Source organism: Channa argus, chromosome 21 (assembly GCF_033026475.1).
Source record: "Channa argus isolate prfri chromosome 21, Channa argus male v1.0, whole genome shotgun sequence".
Taxonomy (NCBI): domain Eukaryota; kingdom Metazoa; phylum Chordata; class Actinopteri; order Anabantiformes; family Channidae; genus Channa; species Channa argus.
The window spans coordinates 15,144,418-15,171,713 of NC_090217.1; the positions used below are offsets into that span (position 1 = coordinate 15,144,418).

At 38.7% G+C, this 27,296-nt stretch overlaps 1 protein-coding gene across 3 annotated transcripts in view; it reads right to left on the reverse strand.

Annotated features, from left to right (window-relative positions):
• ptprz1b (protein tyrosine phosphatase receptor type Z1b) overlaps positions 1-27,296 on the reverse strand; it is a 47,086-nt gene that overhangs the window by 12,566 nt on the left and 7,224 nt on the right. For 2 of the 3 annotated variants that reach the window (XM_067490281.1, XM_067490280.1), the window contains exons 2-13: positions 20,354-20,422; positions 8,997-9,176; positions 5,971-6,122; positions 5,791-5,886; positions 5,607-5,673; positions 5,021-5,178; positions 4,065-4,215; positions 2,607-2,791; positions 2,044-2,170; positions 1,907-1,959; positions 486-950; positions 72-258 (exon numbers count right to left, since the gene is read on the reverse strand). In XM_067490281.1, coding sequence (XP_067346382.1) covers positions 72-258; positions 486-950; positions 1,907-1,959; positions 2,044-2,170; positions 2,607-2,791; positions 4,065-4,215; positions 5,021-5,178; positions 5,607-5,673; positions 5,791-5,886; positions 5,971-6,122; positions 8,997-9,176; positions 20,354-20,422 — 1,890 coding nt within the window. The remainder of the gene's footprint in view (positions 1-71; positions 259-485; positions 951-1,906; positions 1,960-2,043; positions 2,171-2,606; positions 2,792-4,064; positions 4,216-5,020; positions 5,179-5,606; positions 5,674-5,790; positions 5,887-5,970; positions 6,123-8,996; positions 9,177-20,353; positions 20,423-27,296) is intronic. The other variant, XM_067490283.1, reaches the window with a different exon arrangement.

Here is a 27,296-nt window from a genome sequence, read left to right on the forward strand (position 1 = left end):
GTGTTTAAAAAATGATAAGCTCAGCTTTAGGCACTGCACAAAAAGCAAAAGCTGTTACTGGTAAATTTGACCTGGCACTAGAGTGGCAGCAGACACTGTTGCAGTGGAGGTGGTGGTTTCCAGTAGAGAGCTGTGGAACATGTCTTCATAGAAGATATCTGTGACTTGAATGTCCTCCACAGGAGGGGTGTACAGTTCTGACTGTGGAGATGGGATTCCACTTTCACTTGCTTGGTCTGGTGGACTGAGGTCCTTTGACTATGAAGTGAAAATACAGGGGGACAAGTGGCTATTAAATAGGGTACTGGGTGAAGAAACAACAAGAATCTTGGACAAATCTTTGGATAATGTTGATTTAGAATTTTAGTATTTGGAACTTATATTGCATTGCATTACATCACATTACCTGAAGTTTTTTTTTTTTTTTGATTTACAAAATACAACAGAAATAGAATGATTTAAAAGAAGAAAAAAAAGTCACGTACCAATTCTATTAAAGAAGCCTCTTCTGTGATTTGTCGACGATTCGTCGGCAGGGTCGTGGTCCTAGCAACTGGAAACAGGAAGCCTGGCTGGTCAGTTACCTCAGTTACCCAGACCGCACCATTGCTATCGAATCCTGTATTAGTTAATGCCCGGTGTGTTGGGATCCTCTGGACCTCGTCAATCCAGTTCTGACTCATATCCTCTGGTTTAGTCCCGTTTCGGCCGGGTTTCTTTATCACGTTTTGGTTTAGTTGACTTTTATGTGAAACGGAAGAGTCAGATGGGGCCTTTGGGGTTGGAAGGGTGTGGGTTTGGTCTCTGGGCTGGTTAAGGTGATGTGTTGGTTGGTTCTGGTAAACTCTGGTCTGCTCTACTGGGATCTCCTCCACTGGGCTATGGTCCTCTAGAGACAAATCCACTTGATTATTGTCCTCAGGTTTCTCCAATTTGGCTTTAGGTAACACCTACCGGGAAGAGGAAAGTACTACTGTGTAAAGATGGTCTCAGACTTTCGGATGTATACAAAATACATATATATATAATTTGTTTGAGAGTCCTGCTGATGTGAGACACTTGGGTGGACAACTCTTTTACTTTAACACTAGGCACAAGACTAATGTTATTAATGTCATTAACATACCCAACACACAAGCATAAATGTTAAATGGTAATGTCAGCTCTGCCTGGTGTGATCACGAATATGGGTTAAACTAGTGAGTTTGTCTAATAGCTAATTGTTATAAATACTGTATATTAAAACAACAGCCACCGGATGCACGTTTAGCCTGTTTTGTAATATAGTTTAGTAAGTAAGCAAGTTCTGGAGGAGTGCGCATAGTAGCAGCCTCCATACTAACATTTTATGTAAATTAATGATAATAATAAATATACAGTCTATGGCCACTTCATTAAGTGCACCTGTACAATATTATGCAATCCAATACAGCAGCTCTGGCATAAATTCTACTTTTCCAAGGTTATGATTTCTCAGTATTTAAGTGAACCTGTCAAAAAGGTGACAATAGTTGTGCTGAGGAGCATTATATTAATGCATTACATTAATGCACTCTTCCACACCATCCTTTTTATAAATACTTTAGTCAATATAAACATTGCAACAAAGTCACAATAGTGGTAATTTTGTCTTGTTTATAACTGAAAACTTAAAACTAAGGAATTGTGAAAAATAATTTTAATCAGTGAGTAACATAGTAGTAGGCTGGAAAATAACTTTATGTGAGGCTCTCACACGCTCAGTGAGAAGCCTCTACTAACACAATTACACAATCATTTACATAATACTTAGCCTCTTCGGTATATGACTGAACACAGGTCAAGCTTCAGCTTCACAATGTAACTCAGCAAAATGAAACATGCAGGGAGGTGTAAGGTGAAACACCAGAGACAAAGTGTGTCCTACCTCCCTGGCGACTTCAAGATCTTTTTTGACCAAGTCAGGATCTGAATCACTTTCTAAAGAGAGGGAAAAAAATAAACACTTACAATTAGGTTTAAATGAATGTGACAATTAAAATGGAAGTTTATGTGTGTTTGTACCAGGGTCTTCTAACGGCATGTCCACTATAATCTGGTCACTCCATCGTCCTCGGAGTCCATTGGTACAAACAGCCACCACCTGAACCACGTAGCTGCTGTTGCCCAGCAGGCTGGGGATAATGGCCCCCTATCAAGTAACAGAGTTTAAGTTACTTGAATTGCTCCCAATCACCAACCCTACTACCAGCATCCTAAATGTGTTTATTTTAATTTAATTTGAACCTTAAAGCTTTTTAACACTATTTAAAAAACGAGGTTATTATAATTATGTGGATGCTTTTCAAAACCATAATTTCTATATTTTAGTGTTTTATCCTCCACTTAGATGACTGCAGAAGAACCTCCAGGGTAACAAGGACCCCTGGTTGGGAAACACACTGAAATATTTGTGCTTTGACATTTCTTTCAACTTTCTACATCCTGAGAGTAACAGATTAAATGAGGTTAAATAAAATTCCAGCATTTTACATCCAAATATCCAACTCAAGAGAAAGAGGAATGACTTAGACTGTAGATGATACGCGTACATGTGGGTGCTGTTTTTGTCAAGAGATATTTCATACCACGTCCTGGTCTCCATCGGTCCTGTACTCTTGCTTTTCTTGGTCTTGGCCCTGGAGTCTCTGGTAGGTGACTGTGTACCAGTTGATGGTTGTGTCATAAACCACACGGGGACGCTCCCATGTCACTACGATGGTTGTGTCATTCTGGGCATCAGCCTGAACATTTTCTGGCTCTGAGCTGCAGGCTAGAGACAATTGAAAGAAAGAAGGTTTGGACTGATGTTTAATTCTAATTCATTTGTGTGGGTGAGACACGTAAAATTTGACCAAAAGGACGTTTAAAAATGTGACTGAAACGGTCCAAAATCCAAATCTAAACAGGGCATTTAAGTTCACAGCTGCTGCTTTAATAGACCACACAGAAAACCAAAATAGATAAAAATAAATTTTATAAAGCCGAGCTAAGGAGGTGAGTGTGGCAATAAGTGGAAGGTGTGTGTGGGTGTGGGTGTGTGTCTGTCTGGGTGCATGAATTTGTTACAAGCAAAAAGGCTCTTTTCTGAATTTCTGAATACTTTATTTCAATTTCAAAAAGAGCTGAAAAATAAATTGCCTGTGCTAAGGAACAGGGGTGCTGAACTACAAAGTCGAGCTCCCTGGCAACCCAAAAAAACCCGCTTTGCTCGAGGGTCGACTTCACAGAGATGGAGAGCATCATGAATGATATCTTTCAATGATCATGATGATGATGATTCTGACCTTGGAGGACAGAGATACAGCTACAGATGAAACTGATGGGGGTCATGGAAAAGAGTAATATTTCATATTTCCATACATTGATTTCCAAACGGGGTTGGGGACAATTTTCTCCGCCATGCTGCTCAATACGTGGTTTAAATTAAACTGGTGAAATATTTAAAGCTCTCAAGGATTTTTCACAGCACAAAAAGTTGTATCACAGGGGAGTTAGCAGCACTTTTGATCAATCCTACCTTCTTAGCCCATAATCTGAGTACAAATCTCACTTTCTGGTCTGTTTTGTAACTTATTGTACTTGTACATTTTAGTTTCAAGGATGCCATCAAACTGAGCTTGGTGGCATGGGAACGTAAAAATTCGGAAAAAGTTAAGGGGTATGAACACAGTCAATTCAATTACAAATTTTTAATTTCAAGATTTTTTACCACATATAAAGATGATGGAGCTGTTCTTATTTTGCTAAACAATTGTATATTTTGTCTACAATTAACTGAATGAATTCAATTGCGATATTTCTCCATTCAAATAGAAATATCGTACTTGCAGTTAATTAATTAGCATATTTGCATAAGTTAGTAATTTGTAAGTCATTTGCTTAAGTAAAGTTTGTGGGTAAATGTACTGAGTTACTTTCCATCAGTGTGAAAAGCAGATCTTCCTGGGGATTGACAAGTAAAGCTAAGATGTGTATGAAAAGTTAAATGAGGTAAAAACCAATGAGCAGAAAGTGTGTGTGTGGTTTGGTGCCTGATGACGTACTCGGTGTGAGCACATCCTCCACTCCGGTGTAAGATGCAAACACTTGACCCATAAACTGCTGCTGCTGCTCCCTGAAGTTGTTCTGCAGGTAGTCCGTCAGCATCACGTAACCAGCCTGCTCCATGGTCATCACCTCACAAAACACCTCTAACTGGTGATGGAGAGACAGACCGATGCAGCCACAGAGATCAGAGAGAGAATAAGGGGGGGACAGAACGAAATTGGCAACTGAAAAAATCAAAAAGTGTGTTGACTCCCTTACACAAACGTGTGAATACATAGAACCATAAACTCATTCACTTTCCACTATTCTGCTACATAACTGATGAATACTACACGAATGATTTCATCCAAAGTCACCACTCGTTAGAGGCCTTTAAACATTTATAGCCTGCAATAAAACTGCAGTAACCTTAAAGTGTCATCTTTTGTTGCTGTTGTTGTTGCTGCATGACAGGCCCGTTTATTACCAGATCATGCGGGTGCAGAAGCCCTATTCTGTTCACATTCACATTTTGACTAAACCTGTCCCACTGCATCACCTCACTGTGACATTTTGTTTACATTTTGTTGCAAGATGTCAAAGACAGCTGACCTGACCAGCCACAAAGTACAACCAGACACGAGTGAAGGCAGCCATGGCGTTACTTTTTAGAGAAGCAGTGTGTCCAAGACCAGTGTTGATAGTTTTCGCGATTTTTAAATGAGCATCTGTAATTTCGAAGCTTATGACAATGGCAACATGCATCTACAATACAAACAGTGTTAAAATTTTAATAAAGCTTGTGACCTCTAAACAGACACAGAACTGCATCAGCTTTTACTGATTTCAAGCTTTTTCATGAAGGATATTATTAATAAGAATTATAAGAGTGGATTTTCTTTATTCATACCTACTGAAATGTTTAGAAAGAAACAGGCATTTGTGACAGTGGGTGGTAATAAACGTTACTGACCTGTGTTTCCGATATGGCCACCGTGTGTTTAAAGACTATCCATTCCACCACTTCAGAGCAGGGAGGAGCAGTCAGTGAGCCATTGTAGATGTAATATTTATCGGTGTTATTAGGCAGGAAGGAGCGCAAATTGAAAGCCTCTATAGACCTGCTTTTACCTGAAGACAAAAAGTGAGTACTCCCAGTGAGTAATGCAATGCCACAACAAATAACACATTTTTGACTGAAAGATTTTTCCTAAACATACCATTTTACTTTTTTCCTTTGCTTGCTGAAAGGCCACTTCTTTTACAAACGGTTTAGATCTAATAATTCTTTTGGTAAAACTATACATAAAGTATTTTAGCTTCTTATAATTATAGGTACTAGTTGGGTTGAAAAGGAGACTAAAATACACAGTTTTTTTTTCTTCATCTGTCTTTATAACAGTTAGTTTAGGTTTGTACAGTGTTCAGTGTGTGGCTTTACAAACATAATCCTTATCATTAACAGAGCAGGGCATGTTAATCCAGATCCATTTGAAAATTTTCAGCTACAGGTTAATTATTACCAAGCGGTGATGCACAATTATGTAGAAGTGACGTACCAAACCTGCTCACAGTGTTGATAGCGTCTATCACAGGATTCAAGTTCTCGTTGTCTTCCTGGCTGATCTGCAGAGAAGAACACAATCTTCTGTTTGGCATTTCATGGACAGGCCTAAACAAAACTGCTTGTAGTTTATTTGAGGAGGAACAGATTGATCCCTAAAGGTCAACAAATTCAGCTACCTCAAAGAGCACAGCCACAGCAGAGATCCTCCCTCCTTGCTTGATCGCCTCATCCAGACTATGAAAGTCATCTGGATTGTAACAGTAGATCTGCATCTGAATAAGCAAGAAACAAGTACTGTAGGTGATCATGGACAGTACATGTATTACAGGCTACACAAACATGCCTTATTCCTTTACCTCCAGAGGGTATTTCATCCCATTCAGGCTGTGTTCAGACCCATCTGATGTCGCATTGCAGCGTCCCCAGTGGAAGGTGATTCTACCAGCACGGAACCTGGAGCTCAGTCCTCCTCCACTCACGAAAAACTCCTCTTCCAGATCAATGACCACTAAAACACACAGACTTACTTATGCTTCACTATTATGAAGAATTTTAAACCCCGCTGAAAAGACCAAAAACACAAGCAAATTATGAGTTAAATTGCAAAGTGCAATTTTTTAATGTGTATTTAAATGTGATTTCTTTTTTTTATCGTGTATGCCTGAATTTATTTTTGACGATGGAGCTGATCGTCCTGAGCACAAATGATGCCAGTCTTGCACAAATCTGTAGAGACATGTTCTGCTTTCCTTCTCTGATTATTCTTTGCAGCTGCTCTTTGCTGGAGGGGTTTTGTTGTTCTCCCTACTGGTACTATTTTAAATAAAGTAATGTATTATTAATAAGTTAAGATCTGTTGCTGAGATCTTAACTTCAGTCACTCCGGGATCACTCCATCTGACCTCCACTCTGCAGCTAATGACTGAATATAATGCTCTGTTATTATACTTTATTAAAGTTAAAACCTGTGCACAAAGGCAAATGAGTCCTTTAATGATGATAAGAGAAAAAACATATGATTTCCAAGATAATGTATTTAATTTTGTGGGCTCTAAGAAGCCACTAATATGCAGAAGAAGTCTGCAACCAGCTACTCCTGTAACTTAGTACTAAAGCCCACCTAAGGTCATTTCATGATGTTTACACAAAACAGTAGTAAACTACTTTGAAAAGTTGTGGCGGAATACAGAAAAAGTCACTGATAGTTTTTTTAAAGAAAAGCTAAGTTTAGGGATTTTTGGCTGCAACAATCACAATAAAGTCTCCAAAATCCTAGAGGGACTGATTTGCATAACAAAATGTATCTGTCAGGAGTATGTCTGGGGACTTTTCATGACTGACAGGACAAGATTTAGCTTGGTTCCTTTGTCATTCTGACTAGTGTCCTCTTTATATTCACTTCCTTTCTAGTGAGTGGTAAGTGTGACTGTGCAGGGCATCAAGTTCTCTTATAACATCATGCCACTTATGCAATAATCAGCTTTAACGCAATTTCCTCAGAGGAGATTAATTCTAGTCCCATTAGCATACAGATGTGCACAGACTGAGATGGGCAAACACAGCCCAGGCACTGTTCAAAAGATGGTGACGATAGCTCAGACAGCTTTCATTTGCTTATCATGCCAGACATCTCTCCACATGCTGCATTTCCAGTCACTGTCCCATCATCCTTATTTCTTTCACCTGCTCCTGTTCTCTTTATAGAAATCTCCTCTTGCGCTTTTGTTGCATTTTTTCTGTCACTCAGTTTCATCTCTGCCTCTTGACATTGATCTTACTTCTCTCTCGGTACTGCTGACCCTCTGGGTACTTCTCTCAATTACTTGCTCTCTCGCTCATTTCTCTTTCCCCATTGTCTGACTGATTCTCTACTAATCCTTCCTTCTTCACTCCTTCATTTAACTCTGAGTTTTATCTGGATCTGGAAAGTTAAGCTTCTCCCCACATCTAGGGATTAAGATGTTGTTAGGATGTCAAAATCATCTACTATTGTACATGTACTGTACTGTGCGTCTTTGGCTGCTGCTTTGATATGCTCTTGGTTTAAAGTGCATTCAGATACTCAGTGCATTCAGATTTCAGACTCCTTTGACTTTTTTCAATTTTGTTATATTTCAGTCTGATACTTCATTAGTTTATTCATAATTCATGTTTCCCCTGATTAATCTACACTCAGTACCCCATAATGAAAACACACAATTTTTGAAATATCTGAAAATTTTGTAAAAAGGAAAACCTGAAATATTATATGTAGATAAGTATTCAGACCATTTGCAACAAAAGTTTAAATATAATTCACATGCCTCCCATTTGTCTTCATCATTGATGTTTCTACACCTTGACTGGAGTCCAGCTGTGGTAAATTAAATTGATTGGACATGATTTGGAAAGGCACACACCTCTCTATAGAAGGCCTCACAGCTGAAAATGCAGACTTTATCAGAACAAAAGCCATGAGGTCAAAGGAACTGCCTGCAGACTACAGAAACAAGATAATTGCAAGGCACAGCTCTGGGGAAGCTACCAAACATTTCTGCTGCACTTCAGTTTCCCATAAGCGCAGTGGCCTCTATAAATCAAAATGGAAGAAGCTTAAACCAGGACTGTTCCAAGATCTGGTCACACAGCTAAACTTAACAACTGGGGGAGAAGGGTCTTAGTAAGAGAAGGGACAAAGAACCTAATGGTCACTCTGACTGAGCTCCAGAGACCCTGTGTAAAGGTGGGACAAACTTCCTATCTGGGCTTAATGGCAGAGTGGCTGGACAGAAGCATCTCTTCATTCTAGGCACATGAAAGCCTGCTTGGTTTCCAATAAAAAAAAAAAAACGGAAGGACTCCTACACTGTGCGGAACAAGATAAAACAGATGTAATTGTTTGGCTTTAATTCTAAGCATTATATCTGGAGGAAACCAGGCACCGCTCATCACCCACCATATACCATCTCCCCCGCAGCATCATGCTGCAGGGACTGGGAGTATGATCAAGGTTGAGGGAAGGCTGAATGGAGTAAAGTGGAGAAATATGCTCAATGAAAATCAGTTACCCAGCACACAGGACCTTACACTAGACCAAAGGGTCACCTTCCAACATGACCAAAATCCTAAGCACACAGCCAAGACAACCAGGGAGTGGCTCAGGGAAACTCTGCAAATGTCCTAGAGTGGCCCAGTGACTTAAACCCTATTGAACATCTCTGGAGAGACCTGAAAATGGCTGTGCACCAACAGTCCCCATCCAACCTAAATGGGCATGAGAAATATATAAAGAAGAATGCTAGCAAATCCCCCTGTCAAGGTGTGGGAAGTAAAGGGTTTTAATACTTATGTATATGTGATACTTCAGGTTTTTTTTATATATATATAATGTAGAGGAATGTACCTGTCTTCCCATTGTTGTGAATGGTGCTGGACTCTGTTGTCAGTTTGTTCCAGCCCTCTAGCTGTAGGTTTTGAAACTGCAGCCTGACCTGGGTAAACGTTTCATCAATGTCCACGGGAGACTGCCTGGCACCATTACACAGAGGGTACTTCTTACCCCAGTTATGCTGGTTCAGGGCACCTGTGATTGAGAGAGCGGATATATAAGATAGAGACGAAGAGAAAATGCCAACCCGAAAAGCGTTTCATGGTAAAACAGCAGCCCGTTGCAGCCCTTTTGTAAAAGCCGTCAAGCGGTTTTCCCTTACATTGTAATATTCTGGCTTAGGCTGGTGCCTTAGAAAAACCTTTAATGAACTCATAATTTATGGATGTTGAAATACTTTGCATAACCCCTTTACTGTACCTGTACTGTGCAGTTTACAAATGTGCACTGCTGTTACAAACAGGACACCATCTGTTACAGTAAGTATGGCTCTAACAAGGCAGATGGTCAAACAGTAGGTCAAACATGACTGGTTGGCCTCAGGTCACACTTCTGCATTGTTAATGCATGAGTTCATGTCTCATATTCGGTGATATTTACTGGTGTGTGTGAAAAAATGTTGTGAATGGGGTTTGGATGAATTGTATAAAACTTACTGACATGGTGTGTGTGTGTGTGTGTGATTGTATTCATGACAACATGTCTAATTTTTGCAATTATGTCTACTGACATATTATGTTTATGTATTTTCATCAAGCCATATTCAAGCAGGTATCAAAGAGAAAACCTAATCATTTATCGGGCAGAAAAATCTTTCTGAAGTTACAGTAGAGAATTTTGCAAAACAAAATTTAAAAAAAGATAATCTGTTATCAAAAGTGATAGTAAGGATCAAATTTGATTTTTAGGGGAAAATAAAGACATTTTTAAATATGGGATCAGATAATCCATGTCAACATTTTATCGCAAGCAACTATGTAGAGTCATGGCTTATTGAGTTGGTCAGGACTGGACAATAGAAATGCATCATTAGACATTAAACTAATTTGTGTAAAGACAATCAGGTCAGAGCAGATGGAATAACTGGAACTGCTCACACATGATTAAACAGGCATTTGGTTTATTTCTGCTTGGGGGCGGGAAAGTGTTTGAGTTTTGTTTTTAACCCAAATTCAACTAGTTTGTTAATTTGGTGTTTGGCAGTAATCCAAAGTTTAATGTAAAACTGAAACCATTTTAGGTAGAAATCACAAAGCTAGACATTATAAGCTTTTCATAAAACAATCAACAACCAAACCATTAAATTGTAGTTCAGTGTTCACAGTCCAAAACATTCATAGTGAGATGTATTTATTTTTCAATGAAAAGTGTCACACAATATGAGGCTCAAGTAGTTTTTGTTTAGATTTTGTTTTTTTATTATTGTAGTCAATGCCGAAATCCAAACATAAAACCAGGAGATAACATGACAACTACAAAAGACAAAAGTATGACATCATGCAAAAAAAAAAAAAAAACAGACCACAAAGACATTATAGAGAAGAAAAGACAGCAGACAGTACAGTAGCAATTAGACTAATAGAGGGGGTTTTGTCATTGATGAAAGAATTGACCGCAGACAGTGCAGACAGAACTCATTATACCTGTGGTCACATTGCAGCAGTCACGGTTTACTACATGCACAGTAGTAGTGCTCTACAGCTCCATCTCTCTCAGTGTACTGAAGTCAACCGGAGAAAACCCACCTACGGGCTGTTAACTGTACCTGCTTAAAAATCAATAAATCACTGAATATTGCACAGATATTTATAGACCTATATTGCTAACTAACCTGATTAGCAGATTGTAGTCCAACTGCATTTCACTTTATTTGTCCCTTTCTCCTGAAACTGCATGCAAATTGCAAATGTGGGTGCAGACGCATTAGTCTATGGGAAAACAACTCTTATTGGTGACGAATTGGTGACCTGTCACACCTTGCTCATCCGAAATTGTTACCACATGTAAGGGCTTCAAAAACATATTGTTTCCTAACCAGTGTATTACCAGTTATATTGGCTAGATTATTGATAACATCCCTGGAAAAGCAGTACAGTAATTTAAGTCCCAGAGCTCATTCAATATTTCGGAGGAAACCTTTAAGTTAAAGCTGACAGTGTAAAGTAAAAGACCATCTTGACTTGGCTGTGTGTGTGTATTATAGAGGATACAGCCTATTCCGCATACGCTTCTTTGGATACATTCTGTATGAAAGTGCTTGTCGAGTGGCCCCATCAGCACCATCCTTGAACATCATAACACATAGACTAGCAAATACACACACACACACACACACACACACACTTCCTTTTCTGATAGATTGCTACCATAGCAACAAGTAGCTGACAGGTTAGAGGAAAAATATTAAGAAAAAAATCCCCTGAAGCCAGACTTTCCTGTCTTCAAACCAATAAATACACATATAAATCCACCCACTTGCATCCAGTTAAGGAGTAAAAATGTTGATGATTAAATATGGAAATTACTTTTCATATCTCTGTGTTACACTTGGTTTTTTTAACAATATTCCAAGAATAAAGTCTCCCAATGCTACCAATGTTCCTCTGTCCCTCAAATTCAAAGGAGATTTTTCTTTTAAATCTGCAAGGTTGATTTACAAAATCCATATTTTGTGTTTTCCTCCTTGATTTGTGCTTTTCCCCCTCTCTCCAGCTCCCCTTCTGAACATTCCATCAAGGAAAAAAAAAAACTAATTTCAAGTTTTAAAGACATTTACTCAATCATTTTCAACTGTGTATTCTTATATTTAGCTGCGTGGGTTTTGAGTTTATTTACGATTCAAGATTCAAGATTCAAAGTGTTTATTGTCATATGCACAGACAGAAAGCATGTTTCCCTGCAAAATGAAATTCTTACTTTGCCGTCCACACTAAATGTCATTCAGTAAAGTAAAATAAAAATAGGAAGAATAATAGAAATAAACTAAAATACAAAGAGCAATAAGGCAATAAAGGTGAGGTAGTGCAGTTCCCGGTGAGGTAGTGCAGTTCTGAAAAAATTAATGTGCAAGTGCAAAATGTGATTCAATGTAAATACTTATGTCAGCTGGTCAAGATGAAAAGAAGTGGTCAAGATGAAAATAACCCAATTTGTAATTTTTGATACAAATGAACTATAATAAAATTAACATTTTATTCAGAATGATCTACATACATCATCTACATGCATCTATGTACATTCACCTAATGATGTACATAGACCACATCTACATGTATATAGCACATCAAAAGAAAGAGGAAAGATGTTTTGAAAATTCAAGAAAAACCTCAGAAGCAAACAGAAGGCATCAAGCTATTAATCTGGTCAAGACAGAAACCATTTACACCTGATGCTGCTTTTTTACCACAACAAGTCGATTTCTTCAATTCACCCCTTACTCTCAAGGGAAGGGGTGTGAGACGAGAAAGAAGTAGAGTGCACGGGGAATCAGAGAACAGGAGATACAAAAAACAGGTAAGCACAAATAAATAAATGAAGGAAAACACTGAACAGAAACTACAACAGGAGCAGGTATGTGAGGGGGAGGACAGACGACCAAGAGGGAAGAGAATGAAGACAAAAAGGTGAGTAAAGTAAAAGTATGTGTATGTGTGTAAAGACTTTTGTTAATGTGTGTCCAGTGTGTTTTCCCATCTCGGTTAAACTAACACAGCTGCACCTACAAGCCTTAAGGTTTGATCCACACAAGACCCCCCCCCCTGAACAAGGGCAAGTCAAACCAAGTCTCTACACAGAAACACCATGCTATAGTTTTTCCCAACATTTAGATTTTGATGAAAAAAAAATACAAAAAATCTACTGTACATTTAATAGATCAACTTGCTTATGAAAATTAAAAGGTTACAGAAAGTCAAGAGGAAAAAAGAACAATCCCACATTTAGCTGATTCCTAATTTGCTCTCCAAAAAATATATTATTGTAAATATTGTTTAATTAAAAAATTATAATTACAGTCCCAAGCTAATAAATGTATTACATCCTTATTTTAAACTTATACCACTATTGTTACAATTTATTTGTCAAATATTTCAACAATTTGAAAAAAATTTTAATGACTGACCACAGTAAGTTTATATACTATATTTGTATATACAGCCACTTTGGAAAACAGTGTTTGGATTTTTTATGGTGGATTTTACCTGCATAGCTGTGAATTGGTAATGCCTGGTGTCATGTATTAAATTAGTATCTCAGATTACAGTAAAACTTATTATTATTATACCAGAACAGAGGTTTGTGCCTAGAAATTGTCTTGTTGTATGAAAGGAGACTTCAGTTGCTTTTATTCAATAGAAATGGTGTCTCTGAATGTATTCATGGGCACAAAAACACAGTGACTAACATGAAAGAGCCTGATGCTGACAAGATCTAAGATGCTAAACAAAGGGCTATACACGCACACACACACACACACACACACACACGCACACACTACTCATCCAGCAGGATCTACTATATGATAATGAGTGTCTCGAATTTCGGGAGTCACCATATCTGACACTCAGATCTGTCAGATTACTGAATAAATAAAAAAATAAAAAAATCTTGGGGTATGAATCAGAGTCCTCCTATGCTCTTTATGTGATCTCTGATGGCTCAGTCTAGATGTGTGAACACGAAAAAAAAAAAAAATACTCTCTGGTGAGACATGACAGGGAGAAGACTTGGTTAAATATTAAACGATGGCTGACTCAAAACTGATTTGTTATTTATCTGTATATACAAAATGAATTTTATTTAAAAAAAAAATACAGATTATTCGATCAACAAAAAAGTGCTCCAACCCCTTTTATAACTTCTTTCTTCAGTAAGTAGAAGAAAGTCAGTAAAAAAGTTAGGCCTACTGTAGCAGGTTGATAAATATGAGCATGCTGAGTGAGAGTTCACGTTTGCCTCTCATGGACAGGTGGGGCCACCAAAATGCAGGAGTTACAGCCACTGAACTCATAAACCCAGCCACATACTGGTACAAGCAAGAATATGTATTTGCAGATAAAGGAAAACCCACACATACACACCTCAACATCATTACCTCATGTCTCCCACAAAGCTCCAAGAGCAGCCACACAGTCTGAGAAACAACTGGAGCAGAAGAGAAGCCAGCCTAAAGTATTTGGTGACTAAGAGAGCAGCTGAGACCATAGTGGGTGGTGAACACACGCATGTACACAAAGAAAGACACGACAGATTCACGAGATCAAAGAAGACAGAAATGAATAACCACGATCATAGCTTCAGTGTTGTCTGCTTGGGGTAGAAGCATGTACAACAGCGTTTAGAGCATCATGGGACACTATAACCCAATAATTAAAGATGTCATTCTTAACAGGATAAGAATCAATTCAAGTTAAGGGTTCTGAGCAGACAATAACTGATAATATGTATATAAACACACAGCATCACACCCACGCAAGGATGAAGACTGGCTCATCTGCTTTCAAATGACTACACTGATGCTGTGGGAGTATAGTGTGTTAAATATTCACGAATGATTAGCATTGTTGTATTATGATAAACCAATTAGTCATCTGCAGTTGGCAGCAATGTTTTTCTCCAGTAGGAAGATTCACAACATTTAAAGACAAACCCTGTGTTCATTGTTCATGAAGTCCATTAGGAATGATGAGTGCCAGCATCTTTTGATCATTTGATGTGATCTTTGCACATTTCGTGTTTAGAAGACAAAGTTGTAACTTACACACACTTGAAGCTCTAAATAATTACAGCATTCACATTTAAAATGTTTAATTTAAGTATAATATGGGGGGGGGGGCGTGATAGTATTTTTGTTCCTTAGTAAAACTCAGATTAAAATTTGTCAAAGATAAAAAAAAAAAAAGCAGAGCAGGGAGGGGTGGGCTGGCCAGAGAGTGTGTGATTTCAATACTAAGTCTTGCTTTATGTTGTATGTTGTGCTCTGCGGACGATATGCAGGTTAATGGTTCAAGCACAATTCGTTACACTACAAAAAACTCCTTTATATTATTTATACAGCAATTATCAGAACAGCTGTTTGCTGAGATATGTAAGTGCAGCTCTAAGGTGTCCACTAAACACTCTCATCCTTTAGTTAGATTTATACTTTATACATACGTCTAATCTGCACAGAGGCTTAGCCGCGGGCTACACAAGGGGCAGTACTTTTACTGAAATTACTGCAAGACAGGAAAGAGATGGGTCCATACAGTTACTAAAGAGATTGAGCCAGAAGGAGCTAGTAAACCCCAGTTGTACGCCGCATAAAGTTACATTTTTGGGACGGTGCCCATCAGGCTACGTCTTAGAGGTCTGCGTGAGTGTCTAACCCACTAAAATTAACTCACCATCGGTGCTAAATGCTATAATTTTGTCACTGTCAACATCGCGTTAGTCAACTCTTATTACTTATCATTTTATTTGTATTATATAATTGAGTATTCAGACAGAAAGACAGGGCTGTCCTCTTGTCCTATAGGTGACAGCCATGATTAAGTGGATTTTCAGATGGCACTGTGTCAGAAAGACATGTCAGTGGCTGCATTTGAAGTGAAGGAGTCCAAAACACAGTGCAGCACTGCACAACACTATGAGACTGTAACTGTGTAAATCATGAATTTTACATAAATAATTCATCTGGGGTTTGGCGAGATGGAGCTGCACACATCCTCTCATGCTGTCCATATTAGTCTAATCCAAATGATTGTGCTGTATGAGGAGAAGGTGCCTGGACTAATGCTGGGTACATACATGGGGTTTTCTTAGAAACTAGTGGATAATTTAACCAAGAGTGAGATTTGATTCCAAATGTGGACATATATATTATTTGGTGTGTGTCACAGCCCACTTCTCTTTCCAACCAGATAACTTAGAATATAAAGAAATGTTTTGAGGACCGAATTTAATCAACTTATGTGGACAGCCTTTAAGTATTCGTTTAAAATCTGTGTATGTGTGTGTGTGAGTGTGTGTGTGCGTCTGTGTATGTGTGTGCGTTGCCCAGACAAAGCACGAAGGGAGTACTGAAGCATGCTTCGCCTCCGGCTATGACTTAGTTGGATCAAGAAAAGAGACGAAACAGAGAGACAAATGCAGACAGCGGCAGGCAGGGAGAGACACAGATACATAAGTACACAGTTAAACAAAAGAAGAAAAACAAATCAACACTCAGAAAGGACTTTTCCTTTACATCCATCTTCTCTTCTTAATGTTGCTGCCTCAACACCATAAACCAATTTCATCTCACTGCTTCTGAGTCTATTTGAATTTAATCTGTAATTTGATCTGTCCTGATGGCTCATTACTCTTGGAAGTAACTCTTGGCTAAGGGCTATCTATCTATAATTATAATGAGGAAATTGTCAGAGGCAAAAGTATCAAATCTAAAAAGGAGTCCTGTAAGTAAATGTAGTTTTACTGTGATGGTTAACTACTGTCCTTTGTAAAATGTCCAGGTATGTCCTCCCACTTGCATGTGGCCGGAAGAGGGAAATCTGGGTTGTCACAGGCCACGGTTACATACAAACACCTACATATGCACACACACACATAACAGATGGGGCCCTGGGGGATGTCTTCCAGGCAGAAGGATCCCAGGGACCCCCTGGAGACAAACAAAGAGTGAGTGATGAGAACAACATGAAAGAGTAACTGATGTACAATCACACAGATACACTGATCAGGCATAACCTGACTGCCTCTGCAATTTAATGCAATCCAATAAATTCTACCTGAACAAAGTAATAATTTCTCGGTTTTCAGGTTCAAATAGAACAGCCAGAAAGGCGATAATTCAAAGTGGGTAGGGGCATCATACTGCTGTGCATTATAAAAAGAGGCGGTTCCATTTTTTTTATATGGTGGCCAAAACATTAGAACCACCTCTACTTCACTTACTACAGGTACATAGATTAAATTTTGACCAAGTTAAAGCCCAAATTAAAGAACCCAAGCTGTCATGGAATATCATTAAATTCACTGTCTAACGATATACATATTCATCTAAACTGATTAAAAAAGGCTTTGAGATTATTACATTTTATTAAAAGGGACATGTACCCTTAACCGATCCCTTTTGCGTCTTTCGTAAAACAGTTGTCAGATGTCGTTATAAATACTGTAATACTGTAACAGGATTTGTCTTAAACCTTCCTCCTGTTTATACTGGTCATTAAAATATCTCCCTCTATTTCATTTTCAATGTGAGTGATGGGGAACAAAACGTGGCACAGTCCTCATTTTGTGCAAAATCACATGCCAAAGTTTATCTGAAGTTAATGAGAGCCTTCAGCAGAGTTTGACTAATGAAAAAAGATTTGAATTTCTTGATGCTGTTCTGCTGTGGCTTAGCACAGATACTATTTCCTGAGTAATGGGAATTTTTATACTATAAAGTGTCTGATAAAAGTGTCTGATAAAAGTGGATACCTGCTTGACTTGACTAACTCAATTGAAATCAATCTTTGGGGGCACAAAACCACCTCAATATTTATGGACGGTCCTTTATTTAGAGGCTTCACTTCCATTTTGTCTAAAATATTGTTCACCGGGTTCAACATGAGACTCAAAGGTAAATTGTTTGTTAAAATTAACACAATACCAACTTTGGTTGGTAGCTATTTATTAATCATTTCGTCTAATTCTTAGCAGATTATTTCGTTCATAAACCTTCGAACATCAGCGGTGGAGGAAAGTATTGCACTGATGTGGAGCTGCAGTTTATGATTGCACACACGCTTGCAGGTCTGAGAGTAAGATAAACTGTCTGCTTTACTTACAGTATATAGCATTTTTATCCAAAGTGCCATGATGGTTCACATTCACCCACTCACTCACACACACACTCATGACTGCGTGGAAGGTTTCATGCTGACCCACTGACAGCTTTTAGAACGCTGCATTATACTTTGCTTTGTATAGGCTTGTGCAACCATGTTTACCTGGGTTCACCAATCCTTTAATTTGATTTTTCAAAGTGTCCAGCGTGGAGAGTGTCACAAAGAGACAAATGTTGTGGACAAAATGCCAGAGGGTAAGCCCTTAATTAAGCTGAAAACCTACATGTACCTCAAACCTGTTATTTCAAATCTTACCAAACAACCATGGTTTGTTTGATGCAAGGTACTTTGAAAAGGTGTATTCTGATTTTAATTAAGCCCAACTTTAAACTTTCCTCCTTTGGCTCTCTCATCCTTTTAGATGAGTTCTTCTTTTTCTTCACTCTCCTCCTCCCTGTCACTCATTCTCTCACTCTCCCACCCCATTTCTTTCTTTTATGTCCCTTTTGTCCCCCCTACTTCTGACCTAACTCAAAGCTGTGCACAGTGCCTGACAATGAAGTGTGTTTCTTTCACATGTTAATGCTTTTACTCACGGCTCAGTGCACAGCACAAGGCAAGAAACAGTTGTTCAGAAAAACGAGATTGTATACACACACAACCACACACACTCACACTTATGGCAAGAAATGTCTAAAGATACAGTGAATCCAAATGAACTGGCACTGAAATGCCTTCAGTTATGATGATGAACTTGTGCAGAGGAAAATGGGAAGTGGATAATATAGTATGAAGTATATAGTACACAGTAGTAGAAAGGAAGAAAGAAAAAAAGACCTTGGAAAAGAAACTGCAGACTGGCATCACCTAAAAAAATGAAGACACTCTGACCATCAGGTTTTGTCTGCGCCTTATCACTGATTGACACGGGAAGAAAACAAACTCCAGGATGCTGGTTTGGCAAATATTAGGAGGAGCAAATCAAATAAACTAATCACATGGCAGCACTGGCTGAATGTGCATGAAACTGTCCTTAGTCATTACATTAATATAAGGCTACTAATGAGGTTTTGCATTTAAAGACCAAAGTTTATTTAACTGTAAGCTCAGACCGATGAAATCAATTAAGAAGTTAGTGTAATCACATTTATCACACTTCCTATGCAATTGGTTCTGTTGCGGAGGCTTGAGTCTGTTCAGCTTTTGTTTCATTATTATGCACGTTTCGTTTTTTTTTTTATAAAAGATGGAAGCGTTATGAAAGCATTACGAGAAAAAACAGTAGGGAAGATTTTTAAGTACAGTCAAATGACTATACTATACATCTACTTTAGCCCTGAGTTCTACCAACACCAACATACGGTAGGTGTTGGTGTGAAGATTTCTACTAGTTGAAGGAATTACACTAGAGAAGAAAGTGCACCTTTGGCACAAATTCCTTCACCTTCTGATCACTAAACAAACCTGAAACATTAAAAAAAATAGTGTTTACCACAAGTCAGGCATAACTTCTTTTTTGGATTTTGGACAGACAGAATACAGCAACAGGTTTTTGAGTGACAAGATGACATTTTATGTGAATCTGCCTATCAGCTGGAAGTCTTGAAAAAAATAGATCCAAATTCTGGATATATTGTACAGGACAGCAGCATTGCCAACTGTCTTCTTAAGAAAATTGTTACTGACTGCTGAAAATGTCATTAAGTCAGGTTCTTCCAGACAGTAGCAGCTTAAGCCCCTTCTAACTACCCACTGATTACTTAACTGGGAAAGCTCTACAAGATTGTATGGCATTTGACCACATTGTAAGTATTGTGACAAATCATAGTATCCACTGAGCCTGTGCTGTGATGATGTGCATAATTTTTAAATATGTTCCTATAACTGCAAAGCTTTGCTCAGCTTGTTTATTATTCAACCCTTGGGGTTTTTCAAGTAATTACAGTTTTTTTTTTCTATCTGAATAATTAAATGTAGGTGTAGTGTACATGTTCCAGCCCTAAGTGGACACAATGCTACCAACTACTTCTCAGCTGTTCTAATTTGCATTTATGCAACAGGGGCCTGAAACTAATTGGTTAATCACTGGCCTAAAAGGTACAACTGGCTTTTATTTTTGACTTCGGAGAAATGGTGTGGGCACCGTTTGCCTACAGTGTCATGCATCATATAATATGAGAAATAGAATCTTTCATCACTTATCACCAGCAATCCATTGGGGTGCAGGTTAATAATATGAATAGCTTTGTCTTTATCTCCCTGATGACCTGTTGAGCCAGATCATTGTTCCTGATGACTATTCCTTTCCGTAAGAACATAATCTCCCCCTTGGGACCATTACTGTCTGTCTGATTCCACTCTATGCTCAGCAGGGACTCTGTGCTGAGTTAGCCCGTGGACCATATGGTCCACGTCAGATCAAGCCACTGCCATTAGAATGTTAATTCTCAATTCATGTGATATGTACTGTATATAGGTATATAAAACATATGACATTGACTAGCCTGATAACTGTGGCTGTCTCTTGCACTATTTTAGGAACAATTGGTTCATACAGACCTGAGTATGACCAGTCAATTTCTTCTGGAAGCTTCTTCAGACCTTGGACGAGCGGTTCTGCTGCCACGACTGTAGGAGAGAGAGAGAGTGGGATTATTATTACCACACAGCTAAGAAATAAACCTTATTCATTCATTCAGAGGGCAAAGGTTATATATGTTAGCACTGTGTTGTGTGACGTCACTGTTTTATGTTGCACATATTACTGTAGAACTTAGTGTATGTAACAACCACTCATGAAATCGCCTGGAGATTTTACCTTTAGATTTCACCATAAAACTGTTTTTTGTTTTACTTGACCAAATCAACAATATTCAAAAAGTGCCATAGAGTTTGACGCATAACATAACTGGCTTCTGCATGCGGCGCTTTATCTTGCAGAGAGCGTGTTATTTGGATGTGCCGGCACGTCCATCATTTCCTGAGGTTTAAAACCCGCAAATTAAATTTGGATTTCCCCCGCAGTCACAGAGCACCTGAGCATTTTATCAAAGGGGGGAAATTGTGTGTGCTCCATGTACAGATTTCACATACAGGAAAAACAGAATAATGTCTTAGAAACACACACACACACACACACACACACACACACACACACACACACACACACACAGCCATCCATTTCATAGTAGTAATTTTCATTCAGGGACAGGAGAGGTCACAGTCGGTGGATTTATAGAGTGTATCTGTGGGTGCTACTTGCCTCACTCACACTAGTTGTACATTTTCCTTGTGTCTCATTTTCTTTTCCTCGCTGACATATCAGGGTACTGGATAACACACACGCAGGTTTGTATTTCTACAGTTCTTAGGGATGTTGTTGTTGTTCTACAACTAGATGCCTACCCCTAACTCTTCCCCTAATCTAAACCCAATTCTAAAGCTAACACCTATTCTTACCATAACCCTGAAACAGGCTTGTTAAGACCGACAATAACTCCTCATTGGCAAAAGACCAGAACTTGGTTAGTAAAAAACATTTTTGGCCTTACATTCAACCACCCTGATAAAACCAATACTCCAGACATTAAGACAATAAGCATGCAAAGACTTAAGTACAATTAAAGTGACACAATAAAGCCATGGTTCACAGGTTTTGAAAAATTAAACTGCAGACCTCATCCTTTATCCTCTACATATAAACTAGCAGTTTTTGGCAACAGAATGCAGCCTAACTTAATGTATCCATGTATGTTAACAGTGTAACTCCAAAGCTCTTCACAATCAGATGGAATATTTTATGTGATATAATATAGAAGATTTTATAATGAATATATCTGTTGCGGAGTTGCATCCCGTACAGTGATGCGGTGGCAGGAGCAGGAACATATAAACTCATTACAAAGGAAACCAGCACAAAAACAATGTGAATAAAAAAACTGTCGAACCACAGACCTGCAATACAACAATGTAGTGCATCCATTGGGAAAACAAACCCCTTCTGTATCATCTGTGTAACCTTTTGCATCCATGAATGCTGAACAAACCCTGATGCAGATGCAGGCACAGAGGGATTTGAACAGTATAATGTTGTCCACACTTAATTAACTCAGTTCTGCTATCCCATTTTTCAAGAGGCAGATGCTACAACAATAAGAATATTTTCTTTCTTTGTTGAATATTATTGTCTCAAGGTTCTGTTTAGTAGCAGGATAAGAGCTAAGTACAGATCACTTTTAAAAAGCCAGAATAAAGAGCAGAGCAGAGACTCGCGTGTTGATTGGAAGAGTAAGTTATTCCTTAAAGAAAAAAATATAATTTGGGAATAAGAAACTAATGGGAAAGTGTTCAATTCCCCTGATGCAGTCCCAAATATCAAAATCTAAAATATGTGACAACCACCAATATGTACAATGCTTTTGTTGTGCATGTGTGGAAATCAATGCATGTGTGCTTAAATTGTGAAGAAACAGTTTCTCAGAGCTATAGGAGCAAAATAAGAAAATCTCATTTTCACTGACACCACTGGTGACAATACTAGGCTAGACCCCCAGAAAATAGAAAAAAAATGAACACAAAGAGACATATGACCAGAAAAAACACATACTAAATATTCCCAAAGAGAAAAAACAACGTGACAGAATTAACAAAAAGAGACATAATAAAGATAAAGTGATGAAACTGAGATGAAAATAGTCACAAAGTGCATCATTTGCAGTCATTTTATGGCTGCAGGGGTGGGGGATCTTTTACCTGTCTGTGCCCCGAGGCCCATTTCTCATAATCTCTCCATGGAAAACAGAAGTGTCTTTAATTAAGAAAAATAATCATTAACATCTTGCATATCAGATGTCTTGTTATCTTTCTTTCTCAATGTGCATTATTCAATGACAAAAACACAAAACGGTATCTGCTAGTGTTTGATGGACATTTTGGTTGTAACAGACTAGATTTAGTCAGCAGAGGAATAAGGTGATGAGACAGTACAACGAGGCAAAGAGCCTGGAGCAAAGAGACACTGGTGCTCAGCTTTAAGAGTGCAGTGGATAGTGATGAGACCTCACTGCTGCAGGCACTGCTGCCATGCATGAAGCTCACAGCTGGATTATTGTATTATTCCACCCATCTGCAGTCTCTGCTGTCTTTACACCAAATTTGTAGGTGATGTCAGCGGCAACCAGACATTTCTATGGAGGGATGTTTTATTCATATAGGAAGGGTCAACAGGCATGCAGTTTTCCAACAGTGCTGTGATTCATCCTCGCACAATCACATGCCTGAAACAAGGCCAACCCAAAACTGATGAACCAAATGACTAGTTTCCAGCTCAGAACCTGGAACACAATTATGCTTCTGCCCTTCACTACTTGAACTAAGCCCCTCATTTTAACAACAGGGAGGATGGCTGTCCGTGTGAAACAGAATAATGAAGCCAAATGCCAAATGAGGATGTGTGTCAGCCAGACACCTGATACTGTGACTAGAAGCTCTTCTCATGTTGAAGTGCCTGTTGCTGAGCATCATTTACAACAAGAGCACCACTTGCAAACATGTAATATGTTCAAAATATGTTGAGGCAATGCACCACTAAAGATCATTAACTTACACTTGTTAAAATCCCCATCATAGCACAAGAGTTATTGAGCAAAATGTATCCGTATTTGTCCATCTTGTCCAAACATCAAGAGATGGGCTTTTGGAATAGAGATGCTACAAGGTGGATTCACTGTGAGGTATTAATGTTGGGATACATGAGCCTGTCCCAGCCGAACACTAATGAATAGTACTGTTTTGAATTACTGGACTCCTGGGCCTGATTTAGCCTGAAAGCCTGAGTTGAATTGTTCATCAGCTGCATTTATACCAGCACAAACTGATTTTTAACAAATGTGATTACAGTTGTCCTATTAAATGAAGCCCACACTTCCTTAAAGGATTTAAAGCTGTCTGTTAAACCCGCAAAAGGGAAAGTGTCAGTAAGCGTCGATGCAGAGTCTATGCACCTATCTGGGTGCTGATACATAAAAAGTCAAACTTGTAGAAAAATGGCCTATTTAAAATAAAAACACCACAGACAAAGCTTTGTGTCTCATAAATAAATCTCTCTCATAAATATATTTTTTTTAGTTTTTGTCTTCTTTAGTTATGTCCCTGCCTTATTTAAATCATGTTTAAATATTAAATCTATCTATTTATATGTTTATTTATAATATCTTGAATGTTAACCTTGATCCGTCTGGTGGGGATGACCCTTACAACCAGACACATTACATTTCAGCTTTGAATTCATGATGATGTCTGTGTTTGTCATGGGATCAACTAAGTCCCCTATGGACACAAATAACAGCATGTAGCAAATAAATTGGGGGTAAATATATAAAATGACTGGACAGCCACAACAGTCATCTCTTTAAAAAATTTATGCAGCTTTCTGTCAAATCACAGTCAACTAAGAACAAACCAACTTCTCTGGCTAAGTGAAAGGACTCTCAGACAACTGCTACAACTGATCACTGATGACCATAGGACATCCGTGTCACATAAGACGTGACACCTGTTTGACCTCTGAGTCACACACACACACACACACACACACACTCTCACTCTAGACTATAACTTATATAGCATTCAGCTGTGTTGAGTGTCAGCTGGTTAAATTAACGTGCTTGACTTCTCTCTCATTCACTGTCTCACCGCTTCAGTCGCCTTATCTTACTCTGTCAGCCGTTGTCTGATTTGCTCCATGTCATGTTAGAAATTATGCAGTACCAGTGACAGGATGGTGCAAAAACACAAAGCAGAGAGAGAGGACAGAAGATCAATCACTTCTAGTCTGGACAGTGAATATTTTAACTAAGGCAATAACAAGACATTGCACACTGCCATTATTTTGCCATCTAATTAAATGTCCATGCAATAACTGCAATAATATAAGCAAGTCCATTTCATTACCTGTGAAGGTTTTTGTTTTGTGGATAATGCATAACATTAAGTGTGCTCTCCATTTTCATCCAGTGAGCATTATTGAGAAAATATTAATCATTTTCCTAACTTTAGAAATTGCCAGTTTTTCCCACATATTTTTTATCCGAGAAATTTCAATAGGCTTTATGATACTTTAGTGTCTTGCTTCTAATGGTAGAGACGCTGGTAGAGACGACGCATCCAATTCATCCTCTCTGGAAGGCTGAATGAATGAAGCCTCACAATGAAGTCCAGCAGCACAGGTTATAAGTTAATGAGATTAGGCTCTATAGAGGATATTGTTTCTGCGTGCTAAACAAAATGAGCATTGTTCCACTGGGACACGACTGCATTAAAGCCGCAACATAAAACTGTATCAGACGAGCCTATCAGTGGCATCTGTGTGTGTGTGTGTGTGTGTGTGTGTATGTGTGTGTAATAAAGTCTGGAGTCTCCTGCACTGTGTATGCATGTCAAGAGGTGACCGTGAGAATATGGGGCACTGTGCTGAAGGTGGTAATGCAGTTCAGCAGCTGGGAAGGGGGGGTACAAAACACACATGCATGTGCACACACACAGACTGGTTGTAAGTTAACACCCAACTATGTCCAGCCAGATGAGGTATCACAACGTTTCTTACAGCCCTTTGGCTCCACAAAATTCTCATAAAATAAGACTGTTCTGATATTTAAAACCATGCTCAGCTTTAATCATACGCACAAACAGTCACACATATACACACACAGTCTGATTCTCGTACCTTCAGGTCACATTACGTTGAAATACATTCATTTCCTGGAGACCCCAACCATATCCACTACTGTATGTGCCTAACCCCAACCCTACTGCGAAACATACCCTAAACTTAAATCTTGTCATCACAGTAAAAATAAATTATTTCCTTGTGGGGACCAGCATTTTGTCCCCAAAATGAACTATATGGTGAGATTTAAGTCACCGTAACGTGAATACATGGTACAAACACACACACACACACACACGCACACGCACAGTTGTATAATTTGCGCTGTCAGACCAATCCTCCTGAGTCTGAGTTTGAACCAGGTATTAATGGTTTAAATGAGCATGTTTCCTTTACATTTCACCCTGGAACGAATATATTTGTGATATGAGTGGTAGAGGACCTGAAGGGGAGTGACCTCAAATCTCTGCTTTGAGCCAGAAATCAATTCATGCAGGCAGGAAATGTCTTATAAAGAAGCTATAAATAAATTATGTACATAAACACATATGCTAACACACACACACACACACACACATATAAAAAAGATCTGCATCTCTGACAAATGAGGTGAAAATACAGCTCTTAAAGATTAATTAAAGCATGAAACATATGTAAACACTTTGGAATGTGTGATGTGAGATGACATTTAGGCCACACACACACACACACACACACACACACACACACACACACACACACACACACACACACACACACACACACACAAAAGAGAGAAAGCACAGGGGATTGAAGGAAGCCAGCCAGTTGGCACATGCATGTATACTGTATGTCTCTATGTGCCTGTTTATTCATGTTACAAACCAGCTGCTCACTCTCCATTGGTTGTTGGGTGTTTTCTGTTCATGGAGGCAGAGAGTTCTGGTTTATCCACTGATGATGTACTGTGTGATTGCACATGTCCACCTCTGTGAGGGAATAGTGTGTGTATGTGTATCTAACTAATCTGCCCATCTATTTAGAGCTGTAAAATGCACTATTTCCATCTGCTTGGCAAAAATTGAGAAAGTACTCCAAAAAGTGTGTGTGTTTGTGTGTGTGAGTGTGTTTGTGTGGGTTTCGTGAGATTAGTAATCTTGTACTGTAGCAGATCAGTGAATGACAGCTGCAAACTAATTCAGCAGATTGTAGTGAAGAAAAGGATCTATAAATGTTTTTTGGTGGGGTTGTTTAAAAAGCATTGGTCACTCTTTAAAGAGTGTGAAGTGTAAAAATCTGTTAAAAAACTCTCGAGTATCGAGGCATGATGAATTTATAACTAGTGAATAATCCAGTCACCATGTTTCCCATCAGCATTCAGTCTCAATCAGCAGAGTTACCATGACAACAGTTCACAACGTCATGACAACAGAAGAGGCCGCAATGGCGTGTGGAACACCCTGACTTCCTGTCGGCTTCCTGCTTAGACTCTTTCTATTGCCATGGATACAACACCATCCGTTCTCCTCTCTATCTTTCAGTGCAGGGTCACGACCTCAATTCCTCACTTGTCTGGCACAAACTGCACACACCCACACATATATAACACAACAGACATTATGTATTTACAAACACATATAGTCCTAGACTTGCAAACAGCCTTTCCACCAAAAAAACATGCACACACACAATTTTACAGTGTTTTTGTAAAACTATATTTGTGAACATACTATAAGGGGAAAATACACTAAGAGCACAGCCGCAGACTTTTGCTGTGATATGTGCGTGACTAAGGGGGGTGGTGAACTGGTGGAGGTGGGGTTAATAACCTTTCAACCCACCAATTGGTCAGAGCAG